The 23,526-nt window shown below is 40.8% G+C and overlaps 1 protein-coding gene and 2 long non-coding RNA genes across 3 annotated transcripts in view; 1 reads left to right on the top strand and 2 right to left on the bottom strand.

Moving 5' to 3' along the window:
- LOC148645222 (uncharacterized) overlaps positions 1-23,526 on the top strand; it is a 229,465-nt gene that overhangs the window by 142,316 nt on the left and 63,623 nt on the right. The window lies entirely within an intron of this gene.
- LOC148645227 (uncharacterized) overlaps positions 1-23,526 on the bottom strand; it is a 197,263-nt gene that overhangs the window by 139,698 nt on the left and 34,039 nt on the right. The window lies entirely within an intron of this gene.
- Positions 1-23,526, bottom strand: part of LOC148645231 (arf-GAP with dual PH domain-containing protein 1) — a 45,578-nt gene that overhangs the window by 21,074 nt on the left and 978 nt on the right. Inside the window, exons 2-4 of the mRNA XM_088612456.1 lie at positions 10,305-10,435; positions 8,672-8,763; positions 1,325-1,407 (exon numbers count right to left, since the gene is read on the bottom strand). Of these exons, the coding sequence (XP_088468582.1) occupies positions 1,325-1,407; positions 8,672-8,763; positions 10,305-10,435 (306 nt within the window). The remainder of the gene's footprint in view (positions 1-1,324; positions 1,408-8,671; positions 8,764-10,304; positions 10,436-23,526) is intronic.

Raw genomic sequence — 23,526 nt, 5'->3', positions numbered from 1 at the left:
CAAATCATTCCAGCTTTACGCATAGACGACTAACTGGAGAAAAATGACACTCTGGTTGCCATGTAAATTTGACTTAAGCAATGCTGGTCTTTTATGTTCATACTCTGTTGCCCATCTTTTACGAATTTCCATAAGCCTTATTAATATTAGCGGTATTTGTCAATACGATTCACTTGTGGTAGACATCCTAAGAAAACTGGATTTTTCACTAGATGAATACAGAGATGGGACGCTTTCATCAGCACAGTATTTTGCTCGCAGCCATAAAATAACAAATACAACATACATGGAAAGGCAGACATTTAAAAAAGGAGAACATGGTAGGGGGATTTTCTAGAAGATTATGAAAAGAAGTACCACAATGGTAAAATGACAGTAACAGCTCCACTCTTCGATCCTGCTACACCAGAAACGTAGTTTGCCGATTTCAAGCACCAGACGTTTTTAGATTTTTTTTAAAACAAAGCAGCATCTCCCCCTTACAGGTGTCTGCTGGTAAAGGAGAAAAAAAACTCAAGGATGGGAATGGGAACGTGTGACCATGACCACTGGATCAGGAAAGTACTGAGATTTTACACCAAAATCTTTAGTCATCAGATAATTCTCTTTTCTTAAAATGGTCAAATCATTTTGTTTCAAAGTGCCCCCACATGACCACCATCCCACAGAAACAAAAACCCATTAATTTTCTCACTAATGATATGTCAACATAGTGCAACATCACTTAGGAAATAAGACGATGAGCCAAAGAGCAGAACTAACAGAAAGCTTCTTAAGTCTCTGTCTGAATAGTTAAGTCTTGACCACCAAACTCTATTTTTAAGTCTATTGGTGTGAGAATACAGAATTCACTCTAAAACAATGTGGGGAAAAAACAGAATGGAATGCTACCTGTGAAATGTGTTTAAAACACAATACATATAACTGAGATTATGGAAAATAAAATTACTGAGATAACTTCAAAAAAGCCTGTGCTTTTCAAAACATAAAACCAGATATTACATGAAGATACAGATATGTTGATACTGTTAGATGTTAGAAATGCAGCTCTTTCACAATATTACATTTTCTGCAATTGAAAACAACCTATAAAACTGTCAGAAAGCATTTGCTTTGCATTTTATGCCTCCTGCTATAGTGTTACTGCTCTAGATTGCGATTCTGTGAGCCTTTTAGTCTAGAGTTGAAGAAATGAGATATCTCTGATACAACAGGTCTCTCTTTCTGTCAGCCAGTGTAATCACTCCAAGCTCCCCACCTTACAGGAAGGGTCACGATCTCTGCGGAGTTCCCCAATAAATCCAAATCCAAGGATCCTTCCTACCTGCAGAATAGGGCTCTTGTTTTTCGACGCAGACAAACTCATTCCTTTCGTATCTGGCGCGAATCCACTGTTCCCTTAGAATCCTGTAAGGAAACAAACAGCAGAGGTGATAGCCGAAGGTCACAGGTACGGGTAATTGCAAAACGAGACACTTTTACAGGTAATATTTGTGAATAAATTATCCATTCATTTTGTCATCTCTTTATCCAATTCAGGGTCACAGGGCAGCCAGACCCTATCCTAGTAAACAACAGGCACAAAGCAGGATGGACCCCGAAAAGGACATCAGCCCATTTCAGGGCACAACCAGACACAAACACAGACATTTACACACTCGTACCAGGACCGATTTACCCTGAAGCCAACTCTCCTACAAGTACATTTTTGGACTGCGTGACAAAACTGGAACACCTGGAGGAACAAGGAGCAAGGGGAGAAAATACAAAATCTCCATGCAGACAGTACCCCAGTTCCGGAACTGAACCCTGGGCCACAGAGCTGTATGACAGCAATTATAACCACTGCCCATAAATAGAAATAGATCAATTGCATGCAATTTCTTAGTCATCCTAAAATCTATTCTCACATAAACACGTGTACACCAACAGACACCCACACTAATATGGCCGGTAATGTATAATCTTCAGATCATTTAAAAGGGCCTAGGAAATGTACTTCAGATATCAGAAATGCAGTGATGCAGGAGATGCATTAGATAGCCTCTACACAGCACTCTGGTGTTGGCTTATGTATAAATTCTGAAATGGCTCAGTCCTTTCATTTCGGTTACCCAATTACAGATAATCTCAGAATTGTGTCGTCACGTTCAAAGTGTATAGGAATTTATTTTTTCATAAAAATTGAAATGGTTCAAACTAACATTCTCTCCATTTCTGCAAATTCTAAAACTCACAATGAAGAAGAGGTGTGCAATACACAAACGGTTCTACAAAGTATTTGTATGCCAGAATATTACTGGAATAACTGCAAAAGCAAAGTGATCATGTTATGTGTCTTACGGTTGTTTAGGGGATTTACTTTGCGAAAGTGAAGAAACGTTTTCTGCAAATTATTTAGGGCAATATTTTCCTGGCTGTTGGCATTTATCTCAGCGTTTTCCTGGAAGACATGGTGGGGAGCTATGCACAAACCGTTCAAGTTCAAAATGAGACTGTAAACCTATGCCGTCAATGTTGTATAGGATCTGCATAATGGATGACTAGTTCAATAAAACCTGCCATCAATAAATCTCACAAATGCACACTGACATCTTGTTGAGGATGCACATGGATGGGAGACGTTATGAGTAATCTAGATGAACCAGTGGAGTAGGATTAAAAAGCCCCTGGAGTCTAATTTATCAGTTCATAATAAGACACACTGACCGTATCAAACATTAAGAACCCAGGGCCATTAAGAGGGACTTTTGCAGTTCTCTACATATAACTCACTCATCTGCTGTCTGTTCTATTTACTGGCATTGCTTTAGCAGCAAAAATTAATGTCAGCAATGGAAAAAAAGCACTCACCTTTTATGTTGGAATTCTCCAGGCCCGTATTCTTGTAAAAGTCTAAACAAAATTTAAAATACAACAATCCCTATCGTTTACTTCAACATTCATTTGAGAACTGAATGTAACGACACCATTTTCTTGCGATACAATGGACTGCGTATTAAAGAATACTTTGTTTGCTTTTCTGAATATTTTAATCCAATTAATACCCTAATGCATCTTGGGCAACATCCTTTATTGCATTATTCATATCATGAGGGATAATAACCTCCCCAAGGGACTGGTGGATGGTAATTCTCTTCCTTGATAAAACACAGAGCCTTTCTGCACGCACAATCACACATTGTATTGGGAGCTGAAAGTGTATCTTAGAGTACCGCACTTGTTTAGGTCACTTCCAGTACAAATTAACTAGGCAGTAATCCTAACCACTAAGCCACTGTCCCTTTCTGAGTCCCTTACATGTCTTCCAATAGGCCTCCTTCATTGCACACAGTAAACTATTGTAATTACTACAGACACATCGAGAAACGAGCTGGACTTCACCTGGTCATGGAAGGGTCTTCACTACAGCTGTGAGCCTATAATGATCTTCGGGGATTCAATGTGCCTCAATGTGATAAAAGCAGGTTTTTCACACAGCTTCTGTCCCATATTTCTCACCATAAGGCTCAGGAGACTCTGCAAACTTGCTTTGTGGCTGTGTTTGATGGACAACTACCAGATTCCACGTTAATTAATAAGTTGTTTATCCAAATGAAATGATATGTGGTGAATCAAGGTAAAGACCTTTAGAAGAGAGTATTCATTTGAACATATCATGGAAGGATAGGCTTCAGGAACACTTTAACATGGAAAAGACTCCTCCACAAGCCCTAGACACCCAATCCACAGACACGAATGCTTACAAAATATTCATGTCCTCAGTGGACTTTAAAGATGTTGAAAACCTATCAGCTACAGTGTGGCGTACCAGAGTGTGCCCCTGAACTCTTGCTGGAAAAAGGCATTTTTATTTTTGGCTTGATGTTAATGTGTTGAACTGTGTCAAGTTTTTAAAAGACAATTAATGCTGTTTTTTCGATTAATTCTGCATGCAAGATCAAACGACCATATAAATGTTATTAGTTTCGGTCATCTTTGCAAAATATATATAGAATCACGGGTTGCCATGAGTCATACATTATTGGAACTTATTGTGCTATTTCAAACTTTCAAATAAATTTCAGGACAAAGAAAGTGGAGTTTTAAACTTGAATTAAGTTTATGAAAATCAGTTATAAAAAAATGAATAACACTTCTGGTTAAAAGCATGTATTTTTCCTGTGAACATTTCACACAAATAGCTAAGCTCAAGACACTGCAGTAAATTTAAGCACTGCCGTAGGTCTATAATTTGAAATTTAACGAGCTTCATTGGCACATTTTAAATCCTGCAAGGGAGCCAGTGTACAGAACACAAGACAAAATGTTTCTGTGACATCTGACTGACTGACCTCTCCCTGTTGATCAGTAATACAAGCCCAGCAAATAGAAACTCACAGAAAAAACAAGACCCAATTGCTTCACAGGACACGTGAAATAAAAAACGCAGAAAATGAACAGTAAATGAAAGTGTGAGGATCAGATATATAGTACATCCCCAGCAAGCGCTCTGTAGGGAGAGAAAAAACAACATGAAAAAGATAAACCGATTTTAGAACACAAAATCCAGGAGGGATAAATTTGGGGAGAAATCTGTCTTCGTGCTGCTGCTGAAAACGAAAACAGGTAAACCCCTGAGGAAGGTGACAGACTGACTGACGTGGGATGCTAAAAACTGAAAGCTTAAGAAGGAGAAGCGTCAACAACAGAACATAAAAAAGCTCACGCATTCTGGATGACTGGGATAATTCCTGGCATGGAGAGACAGAAAAAAGAGCAAATATGAACGCAGAGCATCTGCCAAAAGACCTTACTCAAGGGATTTGGTACGAGTAAACTCAGGATGTTGTTTTTAAGGGATTTGACTGAGACACTTCAAACAACGCTAAGAATTAGCGAGTCAAATGGTGGAGGAAAAAAAAGCACTGTCGATATTGTAATATTTTATGTGGATTTTAAACTACCCAGTGGGTTTTCCTGCCTGGTTAGATGTTTAGTTCCATCGCTAAGCATGCGAGGCAGCTCCAGTTACAAAGGCACAATATGAATATTAATCATCAAGAGGCAGGGTGTGGCAAAGATAAGCCACAGGACAGGAGTGGAAACTACAGGGAAGTGCATTTAATACCAAGAATCCTCTCTATACAGTAAGGGTTGTGGGAGTGTGGAACAAGCAACCCAGCCATGCCATCGAAGCTGACAACCTAGAGTTTTCATGTAAGGCTTGACATCCTCAGATCACTTAACACTTAAATAACAGCAACCAAACAAGCATGAGCAAAGTATCTGCTTCTGGCTCATATTCTTTCCAATATACCTACCTCACCTGTCCTGTCCACAAGATTTGTAGGTGAAGAGAAAAAAAAAACATGTCAAGAGAATATCTGCCCTTTGACCTCTCTAACACCCCATGTTACAGGTGTTCAAAAGCTCATTTGGAGTATATCACTGTACAGTAACAGTCTACAAAATATATGAATAATTCCCAAATTTGTAAAGAGATTTAGGTCCCAGGATATGTGGGAGGTTTCAGATAAAAATTCACTCGATTTTAAAGTAAGCTTGACATGTGCTCTGAAAGATGGCGTTTCAAAGCGAACTCTCCTCAAGACATTCAGAATCTTTACTACTTCCGTGAAACTAAGTGGTTTCACAAGGTCTTCTGCTGAGATCTTTTCAGTTTTGTGTACATTTCAGTTTTTGCATGGATGATGGAAAGGTCTAAGATCTGAACAAATGCTACTTGTTGGTTTGAACTGTCTTGTTTCTACTGAGCTCTACCAGAGCAGGAGGGAGTTGAGCATTGTGAGACACTTCTCACAATATGGATTCAAATCCAATACTGGAGAACAAAATTCATTCCTCACTTGCCCTTTTTGCACCTGCCATCTTCTTCCTCCTTAAAAGCTCAGTGCATTCTCTGACTCAGCCCTCCAGGGAACTTCGCCAGTTTAGCCTATAATGTTTCCTTCGCTTTGCATGAATGTTGGAGAAATGAGAGGGCAGTTTCTGAAATCAAGGAAGAATTACCACAGATTTCCTTTAAAGCAGTGCTTTATTGCCAGACACCGCGATTCTCTTGCCTACACATCCCCACACAAGCCAAAATATTCCTACAAAACGTAGCAGAGGTTTTTCTAACAGGGATTCAACAGACATTAAAGGTACTCAGAAATTAATTAAGATGCCTCTGGCCAGAGGATAACATTGTCTGCATTGCAACAGCTAACTTTTTTTTTCAAGCAATCGGTGGTGGTCTGACTGTTGGCATTTCATGTTTTGTGACCATTTCAGCTCATCGGACCTGCAAACAAACAAATTGAATTCAGTTTCATCTCCATCGTCAGGCTTCTGCTACCAGGAACAGCTGACTTAAGCGAGCATTACAGGAGAAAGTGACTCAGCGCTGTTCAATTGTTATTGTTCTGTGATGTCTCAACCACTTTATTCAGCTAATTAGATCAGGCATCGGATGCCCAGAAATCAGCAGCTTCATTTCTGCAAGGAGATACTTTTAGGTCCAGGCTCATCAATCTAAAAACTGGAAACTACTCCTGTCACCTGGTTCAGATTGAAGTGGTTCTGTTCAATTTAACTTGATGGCTTTAGCACTTTGTTTCTGACCCAGCCTACCAGTCAGCACCACTTGCCTGTGGAGTGGAATTGATTCAGGGCTGTTTCGCCAACCTCCAGTAAATTAACAGTAAAATCACACTGGTTGCCGAGATCTGCAGATACGCAATTAAGAGTGTCTATTTAAATTAAAAACCAGTTTCCGTTGTTTTACTTTTTTTCCTGTCTCTGGGAGTGGCTCTTTTGCATTAAAGAGGACAGATGGTAATATCTCTGTGAGATGACATTATTAATTTCTAGGATGCACTGACTGATTAAAAAGCGAAGCATTTGCCAATCCAATAGCCATTGAGTAAGGCATGCATATACAGCGTGGTGAAAAAGTACACTCCCTTAACATATCAACATATCTAGACACACAGTATTTGACCTTCATCTGGTCCTGGCAATAGATAGAATAAATAAGACAGGATAAATAAGACACAAAAAATGTACTTTGCCATTTTTAATGTGCATCCTTAGATCCACCATCTGATTAAAGACATAATGTAGAATCAGGTATACCAAAACACATGCAAATTACCAATTGATAATCAGGAAATGAGTCCACCGGTATAGAAAATCTGAAGCTTTGCCATTTTGGCCTCAAGCACATAGTTTTATGGTAACACTTGATGCCAATTTCAAAAGAATTATGGGACTGTCCTGTATCCTAAATATGTTAAACCATAAGGTGTGTACTACCTTTTTCACCACACCGCCACAATGTATGATAGTGTCTCACACAAGTGCCAAATGGTGGCAAAATACTGAAATTAGCTTATACCAAAATAGGAAGACAAGTAAAGCAGAATATAATATAGATGTGAAACAACACATCCTACACTTTATACAACAATCTGCAACTTTATTAACAAAGGTAATATAGTGACACAGGTGGCACAATGGCACAGTGGTTAGCCTGGCTTACAGCACTGGGACCCTGGGTTCAGTTCCAGACTTGGGGTGCTACCTGCATGGAGTTTGTATGCTCTCCTTGTATTTGTGTGAGTTTCTTCCTGATGCTCCAATTTCCTCCCATAGTCCAAAAACATACTAGCAGGTTAATTTATCCTGGAAGTGACCTAAACAAGTGCAGTACTCTGAGATACACTTTCAGCTCCCAATACAATGTGTGACTGTGTGTGCAGAAAGGCCCTGTGTTTCATCAAGGAAGAGAAATACCATCCACCAGTCCCTTGAGGAGGTTATTATTCCTCATGATATGAATAATGCAATAAAGGATGTTGCCCAGGATGCAGTGGGATATTAATTGGCTGAAAATATTCAGAAAAGCAGACAATGTGCAATAGATTCACATCCAGTCCAGGTTGTGCCCTGCCTTGTGGCGCTGCATGCTGTGATAGACTCCGGCTCCCTTGTGAAAGAAGGGGTTGAGAACCGTTGGAAGGATGGATGTTTGGCATTATTAGCATCCATCAAGAGACGAAATTAGAAAAGCACAAGTAAGCATTCATTCCGGATAAGGTGTACAATTTTGAATTACAGTATAGATGACGTGTTACTGCTCAGAAATCAGAATCAGTCCAAAAAAGAGCAACCAGATGCACCCAGCCATCTCGGTGAAGTGAATAATCTTGCTTCCTTCAAACAAAATGGATGAGATCCATGTACACACCTAAGATCCCTGTGATCATGTATGAGCCCCATTGATAAACTGGTTAGTATTGTAACTACCACACAGGCTAGATCTGTCTTTCCCATGTCTCCAAGGTTTTGACCATGAGGTGACATTCCCTAACCAGTACACACCACAGAGACATCAGCCGTGGAAAGACAACTCTGAGGACAAGGTAAAATGTACTTGAGTCGTCTATTAGCCTTGAACCAAGCAGCTCAAAGTCTGTCCCTCTGATATTCTTTGCCTGTGATCAGGCTACATGCGGAGATCTTCAGAAAGGAGTGCAGGTGATGGCACTACGCAATAAATGACTGCAAAAGTCGCTCATTTGGCATTAAAGTTCTTTCAAACCTAAATACCCGGGATTCTTTAAAAGCAAACATTCCTAAAATTCAATAAGGAACGATTAGAAGGTAGGAAAGAAACATCACTTACTGGCTGTCAGCAAATGTCGGTCTGTAATAAAAAGGTGGCACCTTCTGTTCATATTTGGCTTTAGCAGCATTGTTTCCAGTGGAAGCCATGAACTGTTAGGAACAGAAGGACATAATTAGCTTTTGAGGTCCTCTTCAGGGCCCTGGTTGGTGCAATTTCACCCACCGAAAACCCCAAAGGGTGTTACGACAGCTCTGTGGGTAATGATTGAATATTTGGAATGAAATATGACCTCTCTTACAACTACTCGTGATAATTGATATTCAGAAGAAATCCTGTTTCCTGTGGCAGTGAACGTCTGTTTTCACCTTGAACGTGAGGAGCTCTACCCAGATCAGAAGCAAGACACAGGGGGAAGGCACTCATTCCACTATTCATAGCAATAACAGGACGTCAGGCGTATGCACAGAGGGCCTTGAAAACTCAAATGAATGCAAAGGCATGGTAATCCATGCAGTTGAACAACGTCCGAGAAGGAACACAGCGATCGACAAAGTAGACTTGGCCTTGCAGAGGATTGGGAAGCCCTATCTCATAGGTCAGCACTTCAGCTCTCTGATTACACACACAGAGGCCAGGTGCGGCAGTTAACCTGGCAAATCCGTCCCCTTTGCAACAGAAACGAACTCAGGGAAAGAAGCCACACAAAGCAGCACCGGAAATTCAAAAGGCTGTGCAGCAGATTGATTATCGTGGGTTTTTTTTTAAAGACATATTTGCATGTATACAAACCCTCTATGAAATCTCTAGGTCTGTCCTCGGGGTCCAACGAAGGGTAACTGGTGTCTTAACAGCCGACAGCAGAGTCCAATCTGGCTACAATTAAAACTAACCTGCCTTAATACATGCAAATTGGTAGTAGGAAATGACAATGTAACATGCGACCAGGACAGCTTGGTAGCACGTGCTCAGGGGCTGTCAGTCACCTGTTTGTTCACCCTTCTGAAGAGCTCGGTCTTGATATGTGGCTGATGGGTAGCATAAGAAAAAGCAAGGGCTTTCCTGCCAGTGTGTTCAGAAATGTTACTAAAAGCTTTTAGATTGTAAGGGAGAATCTGGACAAAATTCACTCTTCCAGTTTAGAATACCTATTTTGCTTAATCGAGTCAGTGGTTTTCAGCTTTCAGATAGTCCAGCTCTCATTTATTACTGAGAGCTGTAATGAAACCACCCTCTGCCTTCACACTGCTCAGCTCCTAGGGAGCATCCATCACTCAGCACGGCACTGAAGCTGTTCCTATTTCCCTTGTTCCGATTTCAAGAGTTTGACTCAAGCTGATGCAAGGGCTGTCCTGACAGGCCCCAATTTAGTTTTTCTTCCTCTCAATGTTTTAATGAAAAGGGATCCCCCGGTTGTCTTCATCAGGCACAAGGGTCCCAACAGCTCGGCAAGGGTCTGTTTTGCAGAACTCGTCGACAGTGCAGATGATCAGCTCGGTGGTGCAATGTGTGCAGCTCTTTTGGGTGCCGAATCCTAGACAGCAGTGACCTCCTCTGGGTCTTCTGCCCTGTGTGGGTTTCAAGGCAGGGAACTCACAGCTGTGCCATGCTCACTGCACTGGGACCTGTTACAGTGACGGAGATTTAAAAAGGCAATCAACGACAGCGATAGGCAAGGGAAAGGGGAAATTACCTCGACTTCGGCCTTCTGCCACATGTCCAGCTGGACGGACTTCACTTTGCTAATCTGGGGAATGTTCCTGTGAATCGCAGAGCAGTTCTGACAGATAAACACCCCCAACGTGAACGAGGCCCAGTCAGGATCTGAAAGAAACGACAAGCCTGTGAAAAACAGATAGAAACACAACAGCTTGGCTGATGGGTGGAGCGATGGCACAGTGGCTGCACTAGCAGTGCTGGGCCCCCGGATTTAATTCCGAAGGGTGCTGTCTGCACGGAGTTTGCATGTTACGCACATATCTGTGCCAGTTTCCTGCGGGTGCTCTGGTTTCCCCCAGCATTCCAAAATTGTAGGTTGGAGGAAACTGGAGCATCTGGAGGTTAATTGGCTTCTGGGGAAATTGGTCCTGGTGTGATGTGTTGGTATCCCATTTAGGGTGCCCCTGCATGCAGTGCATGCTGGGATAGGTTCTGGCTAACTTGTGACCCTGAATTGGAAGAAGCGATTAGATACCAATGCAGATAAAACTACATACTGTGCAGAACACCACACCATCTAAACCATCATGAATGTCTAACTGATAAAGAAATATTAAGATACAGTCCAAAAAATTGCCTTTTTGTATTTATACTGAACATTTAATAAAATATAAATACAAAGCTTATAGCTTTTTAAACAATATTGTGATGATAATTATTCATTAAGTTGTTTGTAATTAGACCTTTGAGGTTTCAGTTGCTGATATCACCTAATAAAAAAAACAGCCCAAGTCAAATGTCGAAATAGCAATAATACTTAACACAATAATACTCATCTATTTTAAAATGGATGCTTTATGTCGATTTTACTGTGGCTGATCAACACCCTGTTCTCATTTTAAATTTAAAAAAGGTCTGGCTTTTCTGTAAACAATAAACAAAAACTTCAAAAAGTTGAAGAAAATAAAGAGACAATGAGGCCTAAGCAAACCAAGACTGTGTGTATGGACTAGCTGGTGTTAGCCAAACAAAGCCATTTTTTAACAACTGAATGGCCTCTACAGTATTTTTGGTTTTTAAAGGAAATTACTCACTTAACACTCCAGCCACTAATTCTTGTAGAGGTGGATAAAGACATTATTGTATGAGGTGCATTTGGAGTAACCCTACTTATCACAAAAGTATGCACTGCTCCTTTCAGTCAGTATGCTGACGGTAGTTAAGTGGCACATCTTCTTATTTAAGTTGTCTATCCACAAGCTGTTTAGGTACTTAGGCTAGGATCTCTTCAAATATGGCTTTAATGCACTTGACTATAGGAAGTATGGAGTTCCACTGTATGTGATGCTTCATCAGAAGAAAAGTGAATTTCACATTTCCAGCTGAGATGGAAATATACAGACGGGCTATAAATTTGAAGATGTCGATGCCTCATCCTTGGTCAGTGATGTTACCTGCCAGCTGAACTGTTATCTACTGAGCCAGATTTATCAAGTTCCTCCTGGGCTACTGATGGAGGGCAGGATGCCGGGAGAGGAAGGAATCTTCCATACACAAACCCACAGACAGGAAGAGCAAGCGCTCACAGAGGGCACAGCTGTCCAAATCAGATGACCTTTACCCTCTGGGTACAGGCACAAGACACGTTCATATCAAAAATCCCCAGGTGCTTTCTGCCCAAGAAGCTTTTTCTTTTTCCAAAGTAGGACTTGTTCCTCATTGCCTGAGGGTTCATTGAAATGGCAACAAAGCCGGAATAACAATACAGGTGTTTGGGGATTTAAAATAGTTTATGTTGACTTACAGAGACATAGCACTTGGTACATAAATCTGACACACTTTGAAAGTTGTCCTAACAATTTAACATTCGGTTTCTACAGTTGTGCTGAAAGCCGGCACTTCAAATAACTAGGAGCATCTCTGCTGACACAATCCCACAGCAGTCAGGAGACTAATCCCATCAAACTGTGTTTGAAAACGAACCTTCAGATTTAAAAAAGGACCATTTCACAAACGTTTGTTTAGTTTCCTCGAACGTGGAAAGTACAAGCTGTGTCTCAAACTCTCCACCAAGTTGCTCACTTGCAGTAGGAATTTGGACTCATGCGGGGTCCAAATCTGATAATGACTCATTGTCAGCTGTCACTTTTAATAGAGTTAGAAATAAATTCAGCAGGTCACACCCCAACCTCTACTCATATATCATTCCTGACACCCCACCCTCCACCCCATCTTCACCCTCAGCGACTCATAGTGGTGGGTGGGAAGAGGGCAGTGTCCAATGACCTCATCCTTCCAATCATTCTGTGGTGCCCTCAGTCAGGCAGATTAAGTCAATAAATCAATCGAATTCAATTACTTCTGTATTCCATCTTAAAACGCATTTGCCCAAAGTACTGAGAGCTTATGAAGGTCGCTTTTCTTCTTGTTTCCCCAAGAATAATGTAAACTCCAAAGTGTTGTGCTTCCCTAGAAGAATTACAGAGGTCTTTTGCTTTCGAATAGCCAGATCAACCCAGAACCACCATCAGAGACAGAGATGGAAGATCCTATCTATAGTTCATTATTCTTCACACATCTTTCAGTGCTTTCACACTCAACAGGACACAAAAATCAGTTACAATAACTTGTGGTGAAAGTGACGGATTGTGTAAACACTAATCTTGACATCGTTTGCTCAAATGACAAACTATTATGTAAGCAAGTGAGGGCTGAAACAATCGTCTCTGGAACACAGTTGCATACAAGCAGATTTGTATAGTCATGTAAGGCGAACTGAGAGTGGAAACACCACAAAGGCCTGCACATCTACAGCTCACATTAACCCACAATGTCGGTCTCAGTCTTTTAGCGGATTCAGAACGGATTTTCAAAGTGACTTTTTAAAAGCATAATGAAAATAAGTGCTAAAAATGAAGAAAAAAAAATATTTTGCATGCAAGATAAGATAGAAAAAAAAGCGAGCGTGCCGACGAAAATGTGGAAGCCTTACTAAAACAGAAGTAACGGGTATTTCACATTGGTGCAACTCAAGGTAACATTTTGAAATGTGCTTTATGGTCACGAATAAGCATTTCCACACAGTTAACATCTTGGGGGAAAAAAAACAAAGCAGAGGCAAATATCTGATGTCAATTGAAATGCCAATACACTGAGTGACATATTGTCATCTCTTCGTTCATGTAGTCCATCCATTCATTTTCTAACTGCCTACTATCCCAGCAAGCAGTTGGCACAAGGCAGAATACACCGTGGACAGCACACCAGTCCACCACAGGGCACACACAGACACACTCACACCAGGCCAGTTCCCCCAGAAAACAATTAACCTACCAGTATGTTTCTGGACTGTGGGAGGAAAACAGAGCTCATGGCCGAAAACCACACAAACACAAGGTGAGCATGCAAACTCCACACAGACAGCATGCCAGGAATTGAACCCAGGGCCCCAGCCCTGCCAGGCAACAAAGCTAACCACTGGACCACCATGCTGCCCCTCTTCCTGCTAGTGTGCCACGGAAACATTTCACATGGGCACTGGTCCAGACATTTCTGCTAGCCTGGCTATGTTAGGGCTGCAATCCTGGTCCTGGAGGTACCACAATGTCTGCTGGATTTATTTCCAGCTAGGCCCTTAAATTGCCTGTGCCAGTGGCTGCCAGTAAATGATCTGCATCCTAGTTTAGACTTCTTTTCTGTCTTTGCTTTAAAAAATGCCCTAATTAAAGTGCATTGTTTCCAACAGGACACAGACATTTCTACAGTCTTTCCTAAACTTGTAAATTGAGATTTTGCTCCTTTATTTCTGACTAAAGAGCTCTTAAAAATAGGATGATGAACAGGCATGGGTAGGAATGACACTATCAGATCCACCTACTGTTAGTGGGTGTTTTTCCTTCCTTTCATTTTATAACCAAGTTCAACTGGTTGCTTTTCAGATAGCAGAGCAGGAGAGCAGTGCAGAAACATACTAATTGGCACAGGATTTATAATGATTTCAAATATAAGTCAGCTTTTTAAGAGCTGAGACCAGTTTTTGCTTTAAAACATGGCATCAAATAGAAAAATGTAAATAAAGTATCCTGCGATAAAGAACTAATTTCTACAGTAGCTGTATAACCTGCAACTCACAACTAGCAACCCACTGAAGCTAAACAGGTGTGAGTCTGGCTGGTGCCTGGATGGGAGACCTCCTGGGAAAGCTAAGCTGTTCAAGATATGGTAAGGAGGTGTTAGAGGACCAGTAGGGGGCGCTCACCCTGCAGTCTGTGTGAGTGCCAGTGCCCCTGTATTGTGATGAGGACACAAATACTGCAAAAAAGGCCTCACCCTGCTGATGGACCAAAAAACCAAGGTCCTGAATCACCATGGTCATGAAAAATCCCAGGACATTTTAAAAAAAAAGTAGGGGTGTTAACCCTGGTGTCCTGGCCAAATTTCCCATTGGCCTTTACCAGTCATGGCCTCCTAATAATCCCCATCTATGAATTGGCTTCATCACTCTGTTCTCCTCCTCACTGATAGCTGGCGTGTGGTTAACATACTGGTGCACTATGGCTGCTGTCACATCATCCAGGTGGGGCTGCACACTGGTGGTGGTGGAGGGGATCCCCTTTATCTGTAAACCTCTTTGAGTGAAGTGTCCAGAAAAGCACTATATAGGTGTTAATAATAATCATCATCATTATCATAATAATCATAATCACAATACAGGAGTAAACTGTTAGTTTAGAACCACTGTACCACTGTATTTTTGAAACCAAGGTGTGAATCCAGAATAAAATAATGTAAAGACCTCTATGCAGCCAGTTCTTTACAGCAGACAACTGATCTCCTGATAAGGACTATCTGATTTTCTTTTACAGCCCTTCATGCTGGTGTCTGTAAAAAGGAAATTGAAACTGTGGTTGGTCATTTTTGAAAAGAAAGAAAAGATCTATTTCAGTAAGCGATGCCTCATAGGACAACAGGCTGCAATCATCTACAGAGAGATAATGACATTAAAACCACCATTTCCCTCACAAATAAACCACACGTCCACATAGAAAATGCCACCACACCCGAGCACACACACACCAGAAACACATTTGTACTATCATTTTGTTTTAGCAAAATATTGCCACCTTTTTCTTTCCTTTATGAACATGAAGGCCTCCAGGCCTTGTTAAGGAATTAAAATCATTTCAATTCAACTTGTAAGAAATATGAAATCAAACAGCTCTCAGAAGCAAGTATCCTTCAGATCTCAATTAAACAAAGAGAAAGGCTTGGGTTATTCATTGGGTCTCCCATTTCTGAAGTTCAGCTTTGCAGAGCACGAGTCATAATGACACTGTCATCAGAGGACCCGGTCAGACTGGAAATCCCACTCAGAAACCCAGTAAGTAATGGATTGAATTTCTTCCTCCAGGCATCACATTTATCTATGTGGTAATCTGAAGAAAAGGTAACTGGCTGTTAACCTCAATATCCCTCGTCTTAAAGAGAAAACTGTGCAGCTCCGTTTTCCAGGTGACCTTTTGATGACTCAGTAATATTTCTGCTAACTCCTCCAACACAGCCCCCAGGGATCTTAGGGGTACTCTAGGGACAATTTAAGGAAAATTCGGATAGCACCCATGTCAATTTCCACAACAGCTTCCTTATCCTTTCTTTCAAGCCATGGATTTCTATTAAACTAAAATTTGCGTAAGCATCACCCAAGAGATCTGTAGTGTTTTTTACTCTGCTGCTGGGACACATCAGAAAAACATTAACCATCATCTCTGCTGAGTGGAATCAAAAGAACAGATCTTTCTTGCAGAACAGGATTCTTTTGCGGCAGTTTGATTACACAAACAGCCATCGAGGTACATTTTTGTGGAAGCAAATGTTTTTCAGTTATTTTGTAAATAATCTGTTTTTATGTCCCACGAGGAATCACTTGGCCACAGCTGACCAATGAACCTAATCCCAAAAGGGGAACCTGCCAGTCACAGGATATCTCCAAAGCCCTTTACAGCCCAATTGCTGCCCACCAGTAAAATTTCTGTTTTGTCCCTATTTGGCTCCAGGGAATATGATGTCAACCAGAGTTTGATGTCACGCAAACAAGAGATAAGTGAAGGAGTGGGGAGACCAGAGGGGGAAAGAAATTTGACATAAATCTGGGTATCATCTGCATTATCAAGACTTTCAAAAATTAACTGAAAGCTTCTGTAGCTAAAACAATTCTCATTATACATCTGGGGTATCACCCACTACTATTAAACAAAATAGAGCAAAATAACTTCAAGGCAAGACATACGAAGGATTCTGCTAAAGTGAATAATAATGCAGGGGAAGTGAAAGTCTTCTGCAGGAAAGATAAAAGAAAAGATTGAAGATCAGATACAGTATCCATTACAAGATTTCCCTCCTTAGTAGGACTTTGTTACTACTGGATGTTATTAATCCGTTTCATCATCATGTAAAAAAGTTGATCATTTCCCTAAGAATAAAAAAAACAGCTTCTTTCTGGTGAGAGAGAATGAAACCTCTCACAAGTCTTACAACCCAGGCAGTATTTTTGGACTAGCCTTCTTCTTTTCTGGGCTTACATGTTACTCACCATTAACCTGTAAAAAGAGACGCCTGCTGAAATCTATTTGATCTATTTACATGTCGATGATGTGCCCGTGTGGTTTTGCTTGCACATTGTTGATGCATGAAAGATCTATGATCAAAGATGTATCTCTGTTCGAAACTGTTTTCACAGCACTCACGAGGACGGGCATATATTCTCAGATGTCGGTACTATAATATGTCCTCGGTTCAGAATTTTTCTATTTGAAATTTTAGGGAAGCACTTTTTAAAAAACACGATTCCCTGAGGGTATTTGCCCAGCAGACCACAAGTGCCAGCAGAGGTAATCTAAGCTGTGTGCAGGCTTAGGACTCCACCCCATGAACCTGTTACAAGTAAACGATTGTATCCCTTTTCCTAAGACAGGTGCATAAGTAGCACCAGCCCTGACCTACAAGAGCCCCCTGCTAAAGGAGCACAAATACTGGAGGGACTTGCCAGGATCACACTTTGTCCTGGTACAGTCTCTCTCCTCCTGGTACAGTTGCTTCTGCACTTTGAACTACAGAGGTGTGGCTCAGCGTCAACATACACAGGCTCAGTTTCCCTGGGAGCTGGTGACAAAAGCTCCTATCCCTATACTGAGCACGCAAGTCCTTGAATCTCTCGCCAGGGGGAGAAACCAGAGGGGTGGGAAGCATGCTGTTCTCTTTTGACAGCTTCCTGCGTTCACTGCATACATCTGGAATGATCACACGCTTTACTGCCCTCCTCCTTGAAAAAGGAAACAGCTTGTTACACACTAGGGCCTGATCAAAGCCTTTTAGCAATGCTTGGATTCCCAACAGTCACCTAACTGCATCACCCCTGTGGCGTCAATGTCAGTTTTCTCTCCTCCCTGATGCACTTATCACTGCATCATCGCTTTGACAACTCCCTGCGCTACCTACTGAGCAAAGCGTCCTCTGTCCTTCTGCAGGTTAGGTCACTCTATTGGCCAAATACAAATTCTTGTATTAGGAATTTGTCTTTTTCACATTCCATAGCAATCGATCTCCATACCACCAAGCCTCGGAGAGCCTTTGGAAGTGATAATTAGCAGAGAAAGCATTATAATACAGGTGATAGAAAGTGTGGTACAAGGACAGGAACCACTCAAAAGGGAAAACTAGCAATACTGAAAGGAGAGCATTACACAGAAGGGAGAGGTATATGACAGCAATTGTAAAGGTTTTGCAGATAGCAGTGATAAAAAGGTGTTTTCTGGGGGAAAGGGTGGATCCAACGGTAGTATGTGGAGGAAATAATGTCAGCATGGAGCAGGCATCGACAGCTCCAACAGCTCCCACAGGGGGACCGCTGTTCTGGTTAAGGTTCATTAGAGCAAAGAGGTCAGGCTGTTTAATCTCGGCATGACGCGTACACTTCACAGTCCGGCTTCGCCCTGCAGGGAATCTCCGGGATAGAAACGTGGCCGAGGGGCCGAGGGGCCGAGGGGCCGAGCTCTACTCCGCCCCTGACCACAGTTGCGCACAGGCTCAGATGGGACACAGTGTCCCTCCCACGCATCTCTGGTCCTTCCTCCACAGCAGAATTCTGCACTATGTTTGAAGGGGGATGACCTCACTTCTGCAACTTGCTCTGTGGCACTTAGCCCTGGTGCAGAAGCAAGCCACCAAAAATATGCTGGACAAGAGCACCGAGAGATGTGCATGGCTCGTACTGTACAGAATACGTACTGCATTCTCAATAACACAGATACAGAAGACTCAAACAGCGGCCCCCATGCCATACAGGTAAGACTTCATTGCATCACTGGTTATTGGTTACCAAGTGGCAACACTAAGGTCAAGCAGTCATTTCTAAACCTTTCAGGGTGAATATTTTTTTAGCATTGTCCTTTTTATGAAACTCCGCTGGCGGCTGCCCTGCTGTTGTGCACATTGACCCACTTTACAAAGCGATATAAAGTTCATTCAGGAACTGAACCTAGCCTTCACTCTGTCGGTTTGAGTCAATGAGGCCATTAATTGATTAATTAATGTCAAAGGCTTTCAAACTGTCAATCTCTCCATAACAGCCAGTGTCTGGTAGAAAACAATACTGCATGAAATGGTTTAATTGACAAGGGACAGTTTGAAGGGTTTGCAGAAAACAAACTAGTATATAAGTCATATATTTGTATTCAGTCACTTACAAATAGTCTCAGAGCTTTTCCTGTATTTACATTCCACTGCAATGGTGTCCAGTTGAATCACATTCAGACACCCACCAGGCAAGGAGAGATATAATTGCATTCTGCCATCAGGTGAACCCTGGTCATAGTCAACCAGTGACATGACCCAATAGATTAGATTATTTAGCTGCAGTTAATCAGATAAGGGCTGAATATCGTCAGTAATCTGTCACCAAGAAAGAGGTCTATACTCAAAGTTGACAATTTGAGCATTACTCTGTAAAGACATTAGACCTCATGTACAGAAACACACTGGCCTCTAGCCTTTCTCCTCCAGCAGTAATAAAGAGGAGTCACCAGATTTCTTAACTGTTTCAATTTGCCATGAATAAAGTTACGTACTGTACTGCATAATTTTAAAACACTATTCAAAATGTAGATGTATTTTTTAATGCCAGTCTCACCTGCACAATTCTTCCCGGGGACTGCACTTTGATAGCACCCTTTTGTTGTCATATTATTACACAGATACATTATCAGCAACAATACAATGACTAATGAGATTTAATATATCAGAAAGTTCAGATAGAGATCTGCAACCAAATCATGCATAATTACACAGTCCCAGCTGCCAGGATTCCTAGATCCAGAAAATGTGATCAAATTAACTCATGCCTACAATTCAAGATATTCAATTCAAGATAACATTTGGAGGCTATTGTACATATGTTGTAAATACACTGTGAGGCATTAAAAATGCCTGTGGTGCCAATAAAATGTTGCGTTTTTTATGCTTCAGTATATATACAGTAGCTTCTGTGTCAAAGACTATGCTCCTTTCTCTTTGTTTTCCTTCTTATTTACACTTTGTTCTATCCAGATAACCAAGAACAGCAAATTTACCAGCTATGTCACCAGGTTTGGTGCTGATCTGGGGGCGACTTCAAGCATAGCGCATCCATTAGGCCGCTGTAGCACATAAAACACACACAAGAAATCAGGCAGTTCTTATCACTTACCCACATGGTCCAGATGACTTCTAATAAATATTTAACAAGTGACTAAATGCTACTGAGTCACCATTGGCGTTTTTTTAAGACTCACCCTTCAAACTAATTAAACAGCATGGGGCTTGTCTAATGAATTAAACAAATCTAACACAATTAGTTAATGTGGGCAGCTGCATTAGTCTGAGAGCTGTGAAGGAACAAGTAGAGGTTAATTCCATGCTGTAAAGTAACAAAGTTACTACATACATTCCTTATTCATGAGGAACAAATGCAGCCTTAGTTACACTAATTTGTCAGGTGCAAATGTTTATCCATGATTAAAGAAAACTGAGAATTATGTATTTTAACCTAGCATGAGTTAAAGTGCCTATATCAGCCAAGCATGAGAGCAGCATGATGACTGATACTGGAGATCTTACATCAGATCTAAAATGCCTTACTGTTACAAATATATTAATAGCATCGTTTTTAGAACATTTCATGCACCAGTCAAACAAATTCTCCAAAAGAATCGTTAGGCTGCACGCAAGGTTGAAACGATAATTTATTAAAAGATAATTTATGGTGAGTAAAAGCACTTCTTGAGATCTTTAGAAAGAAATTTCATTTCAGCTGAAGCAGGACTTTTGTTTGAAGCATCCTGAAACAAATTCAATTATGTACAGTAAGTGTGTGTTCTGTGCTCCAAAAGCAAATGATTATTAATTATTATCAGGATGACACATCAAAAGGCATCACTACTGAGAGAAAGCAACAGCGTTCAACACCAGGTCAGCGCTGGCACCCATCTAGGTAGTGCACTCTGAGATCACAGAAAATCTGCAATCCCAAAGAATTTATTCAGCATGCACGCTTAATTTGTGCTGAACACTTTGGGAGCTAAGCAACAAAATGCACTGCATTTTCCCCATATAAGTCACTGTACAGAGTCACTGAAAAGTATAAAAAAACTGATTTTTGCCTTATGACAATAATGCAGGTTAGGGCATAGGCATGCTTGTGGAGGTGGTTCTGAATAGCAGTGCAGATCCCTGTCCTTTTGTGTCACTTTGCACAAAAGGGCTGTGTGATTTGCACAAGAATTAATTAAAATTAATTTCGAATAAACTGACAGCTAACATGGCAAGAAACAAAAAGAGAAGCAGGGAACAACACAAAATTAAAATATCTTCATATGCAATGTGTACTTTGTGGGCACACACCAAATGGCTCGATATTTTGTTTAAAGACAAAGTTGAAGTAGGGGTATTACAAGCATGCACATGCAGAAATGACCAGATAGATCTGAGAATATATTGTTTAATATCTAACAATCAAGGTGGTGTACTATTCTACCAAGATGCTCTAGATCTGTAAATACTGATACCTGAATCAGGAAACAAAAAGAATGTGCAGTAGTTTCAGAACATTTCTCTTCTAATACAGAGTTCCTTTCATGAAAATCGTGATTATTTCCCTCGCCCATTTGCAAAACAAATGACCCCTAAAGTATCCAAAAAGATGCTCTTTCTCCCGCAAAGAGTGGCTTAACACCACACTTCAGTCCATCCATCTCTTCCCACTCACTCCACGCTGACAGAGGGAATGCTGACATGCTTGAAATGTACCACTTTTTGATTGAAAACAAACAGCCTTAGGGGACTTAAAACATATACAGTAGATAAAGGGTAGATTTGATGTTTTTAGAAAAGCTGCCCCTTCTAATATATCACCCAATGGCGATTATAACTGGAATTAAACAGAACCCACCAACATGAAAGCTACATATCCTTCGAATACTCAGGCCAAATCATTCTTGTTTCAGAGACACAAAGCGAGCAATGTTTTTTAGTATAAAGCCTTGTACTCATGCATGATGACACTGTGTGCATAGACTGACGCAACATCAACTACGAGTAGGACAATGCTGCCAGATACCATAGTCCATCTTGTAGCAGTGCGGAAAGGAAGAACTGGTATTTTTAATTAATAATATAATACATGGTATGAGAAAGATGTCATGCTTCAGATTCACTCTTATTAGAATTGTGTAGTCAAAGCAATGCATCATTATTCTAACTTCAAACACCCGTTCATTCTCAATTAGCTCTTAGTAAGTAAAACAAAGTGAGCAGGGTGAGCCAGAGCTTATAGTAGCAGACTCGGGGATAAAGCAAGATATGCTTGAGACAAGACCATTCAATTGCTGCCCATGCAATTTTCCAAGTGCATGGCTTATTCAACACTGTTCGCCATCACAGCAGTGAAGCAGAAAATCACCATCAAGGCAATATAACTAAAACAGACTACACAGCTATTGCAAAGCAACGCTTGATCTCTTGGCTACAGGAAACTTTGTCAAGATGCTTCTATCTGCACACAAATTCTGATTGTAATATATGCAATAGTGAAATCTGCATTGCAGTGGGGAAATAGTAAATTTGTTTGCTTTTTGTCAGAATCAGGAGACTAAAGCATCTAAGTTTCGCCGTGGTCACATGTAGGTGCATTTAAAAATCTTTCAGTGGTTTTGTTGCCATGAATGCCTATATAAAGAATTTATTCTTTTGAGCTTTCGGATGTGCTATGAGTTCTGTGTGCTCACAATTCACGTTGAAAGTGTCTGCAACATCATGTACATATCTGTGTTCTAGCAACAAAGGTGCGTATCCATGAAGGCTTCTTCTGCACTCAGTTACTTTTCATTTTTAATACTGGTGTTGCCCAGAGCTGTCCTAAGCCCTCTGCATCCATTTCATATGGATCCTCTGTTATTTGTTCAATTAGAAAAAGCAAATATATCACTCTGGCTGAATAAAACAAGTGAGACATTTCTTGTCCAAACACCACCACCCCACTGTAACGTGACATGCTGAACAATGCTCTGTTATAACGCATGACATTGTAGTAATACCTGGAAATTGAAAGAGATTCCTAAGCAACAAGGCAAAATATGATCTCTAGGCTCATAGCTGAAGCATTACCGTATTGATTAGTATTAAGTTATGATTGTTTGGTTTAGTTATATACACGGTACTAACTTGTGTTTTTTTTTTTTGCTACACAGGTCTTTTAAAGACTCATTGCACCCAGGACACATTTACCTTATTAGGCTGTGTGTGACTGTGGAGAGGTTTCAGGTTTAAAGGGTACACATACCAATGAGCCAGTGCACAAAAGTTGATTGTGTGCTGAAAAAGCCAATCCCATCAGTGATACGGGAAATTAGTGAGAGTGATTGGCATTGCATTTCTGATGGCCTCAGGTAAAATACAACCCACGTTTTTCAAATAAAGTGATACGCTTGATATGTAGATTAAATTAGATGATGAGGAGTTGGTGGATGAGTATTAGCATGAGAAAGATCACATATGTCATTTAATATAACATTTAATTACAATTGACCAGTTACACCTATTTAAATTTTATGGCATCTATTACCGCGTCTTTCCCTCCTACCTACCTAAGCTTATAGAGTTTAATACCTCAGTCTTTTCCATGTTCTGTTTTCACTCCTGCTCTAGTGTATTTGAACAATTTTGAGCGA

This window comes from Lepisosteus platostomus, chromosome 19 (genome assembly GCF_059453375.1).
Source record: "Lepisosteus platostomus isolate fLepPlt1 chromosome 19, fLepPlt1.hap1, whole genome shotgun sequence".
Classification (NCBI taxonomy): Eukaryota; Metazoa; Chordata; class Actinopteri; order Semionotiformes; family Lepisosteidae; genus Lepisosteus; species Lepisosteus platostomus.
The sequence above is the reverse complement of the archived record's forward strand: the minus strand, read 5'-3'. Positions and strand labels throughout refer to the sequence as shown.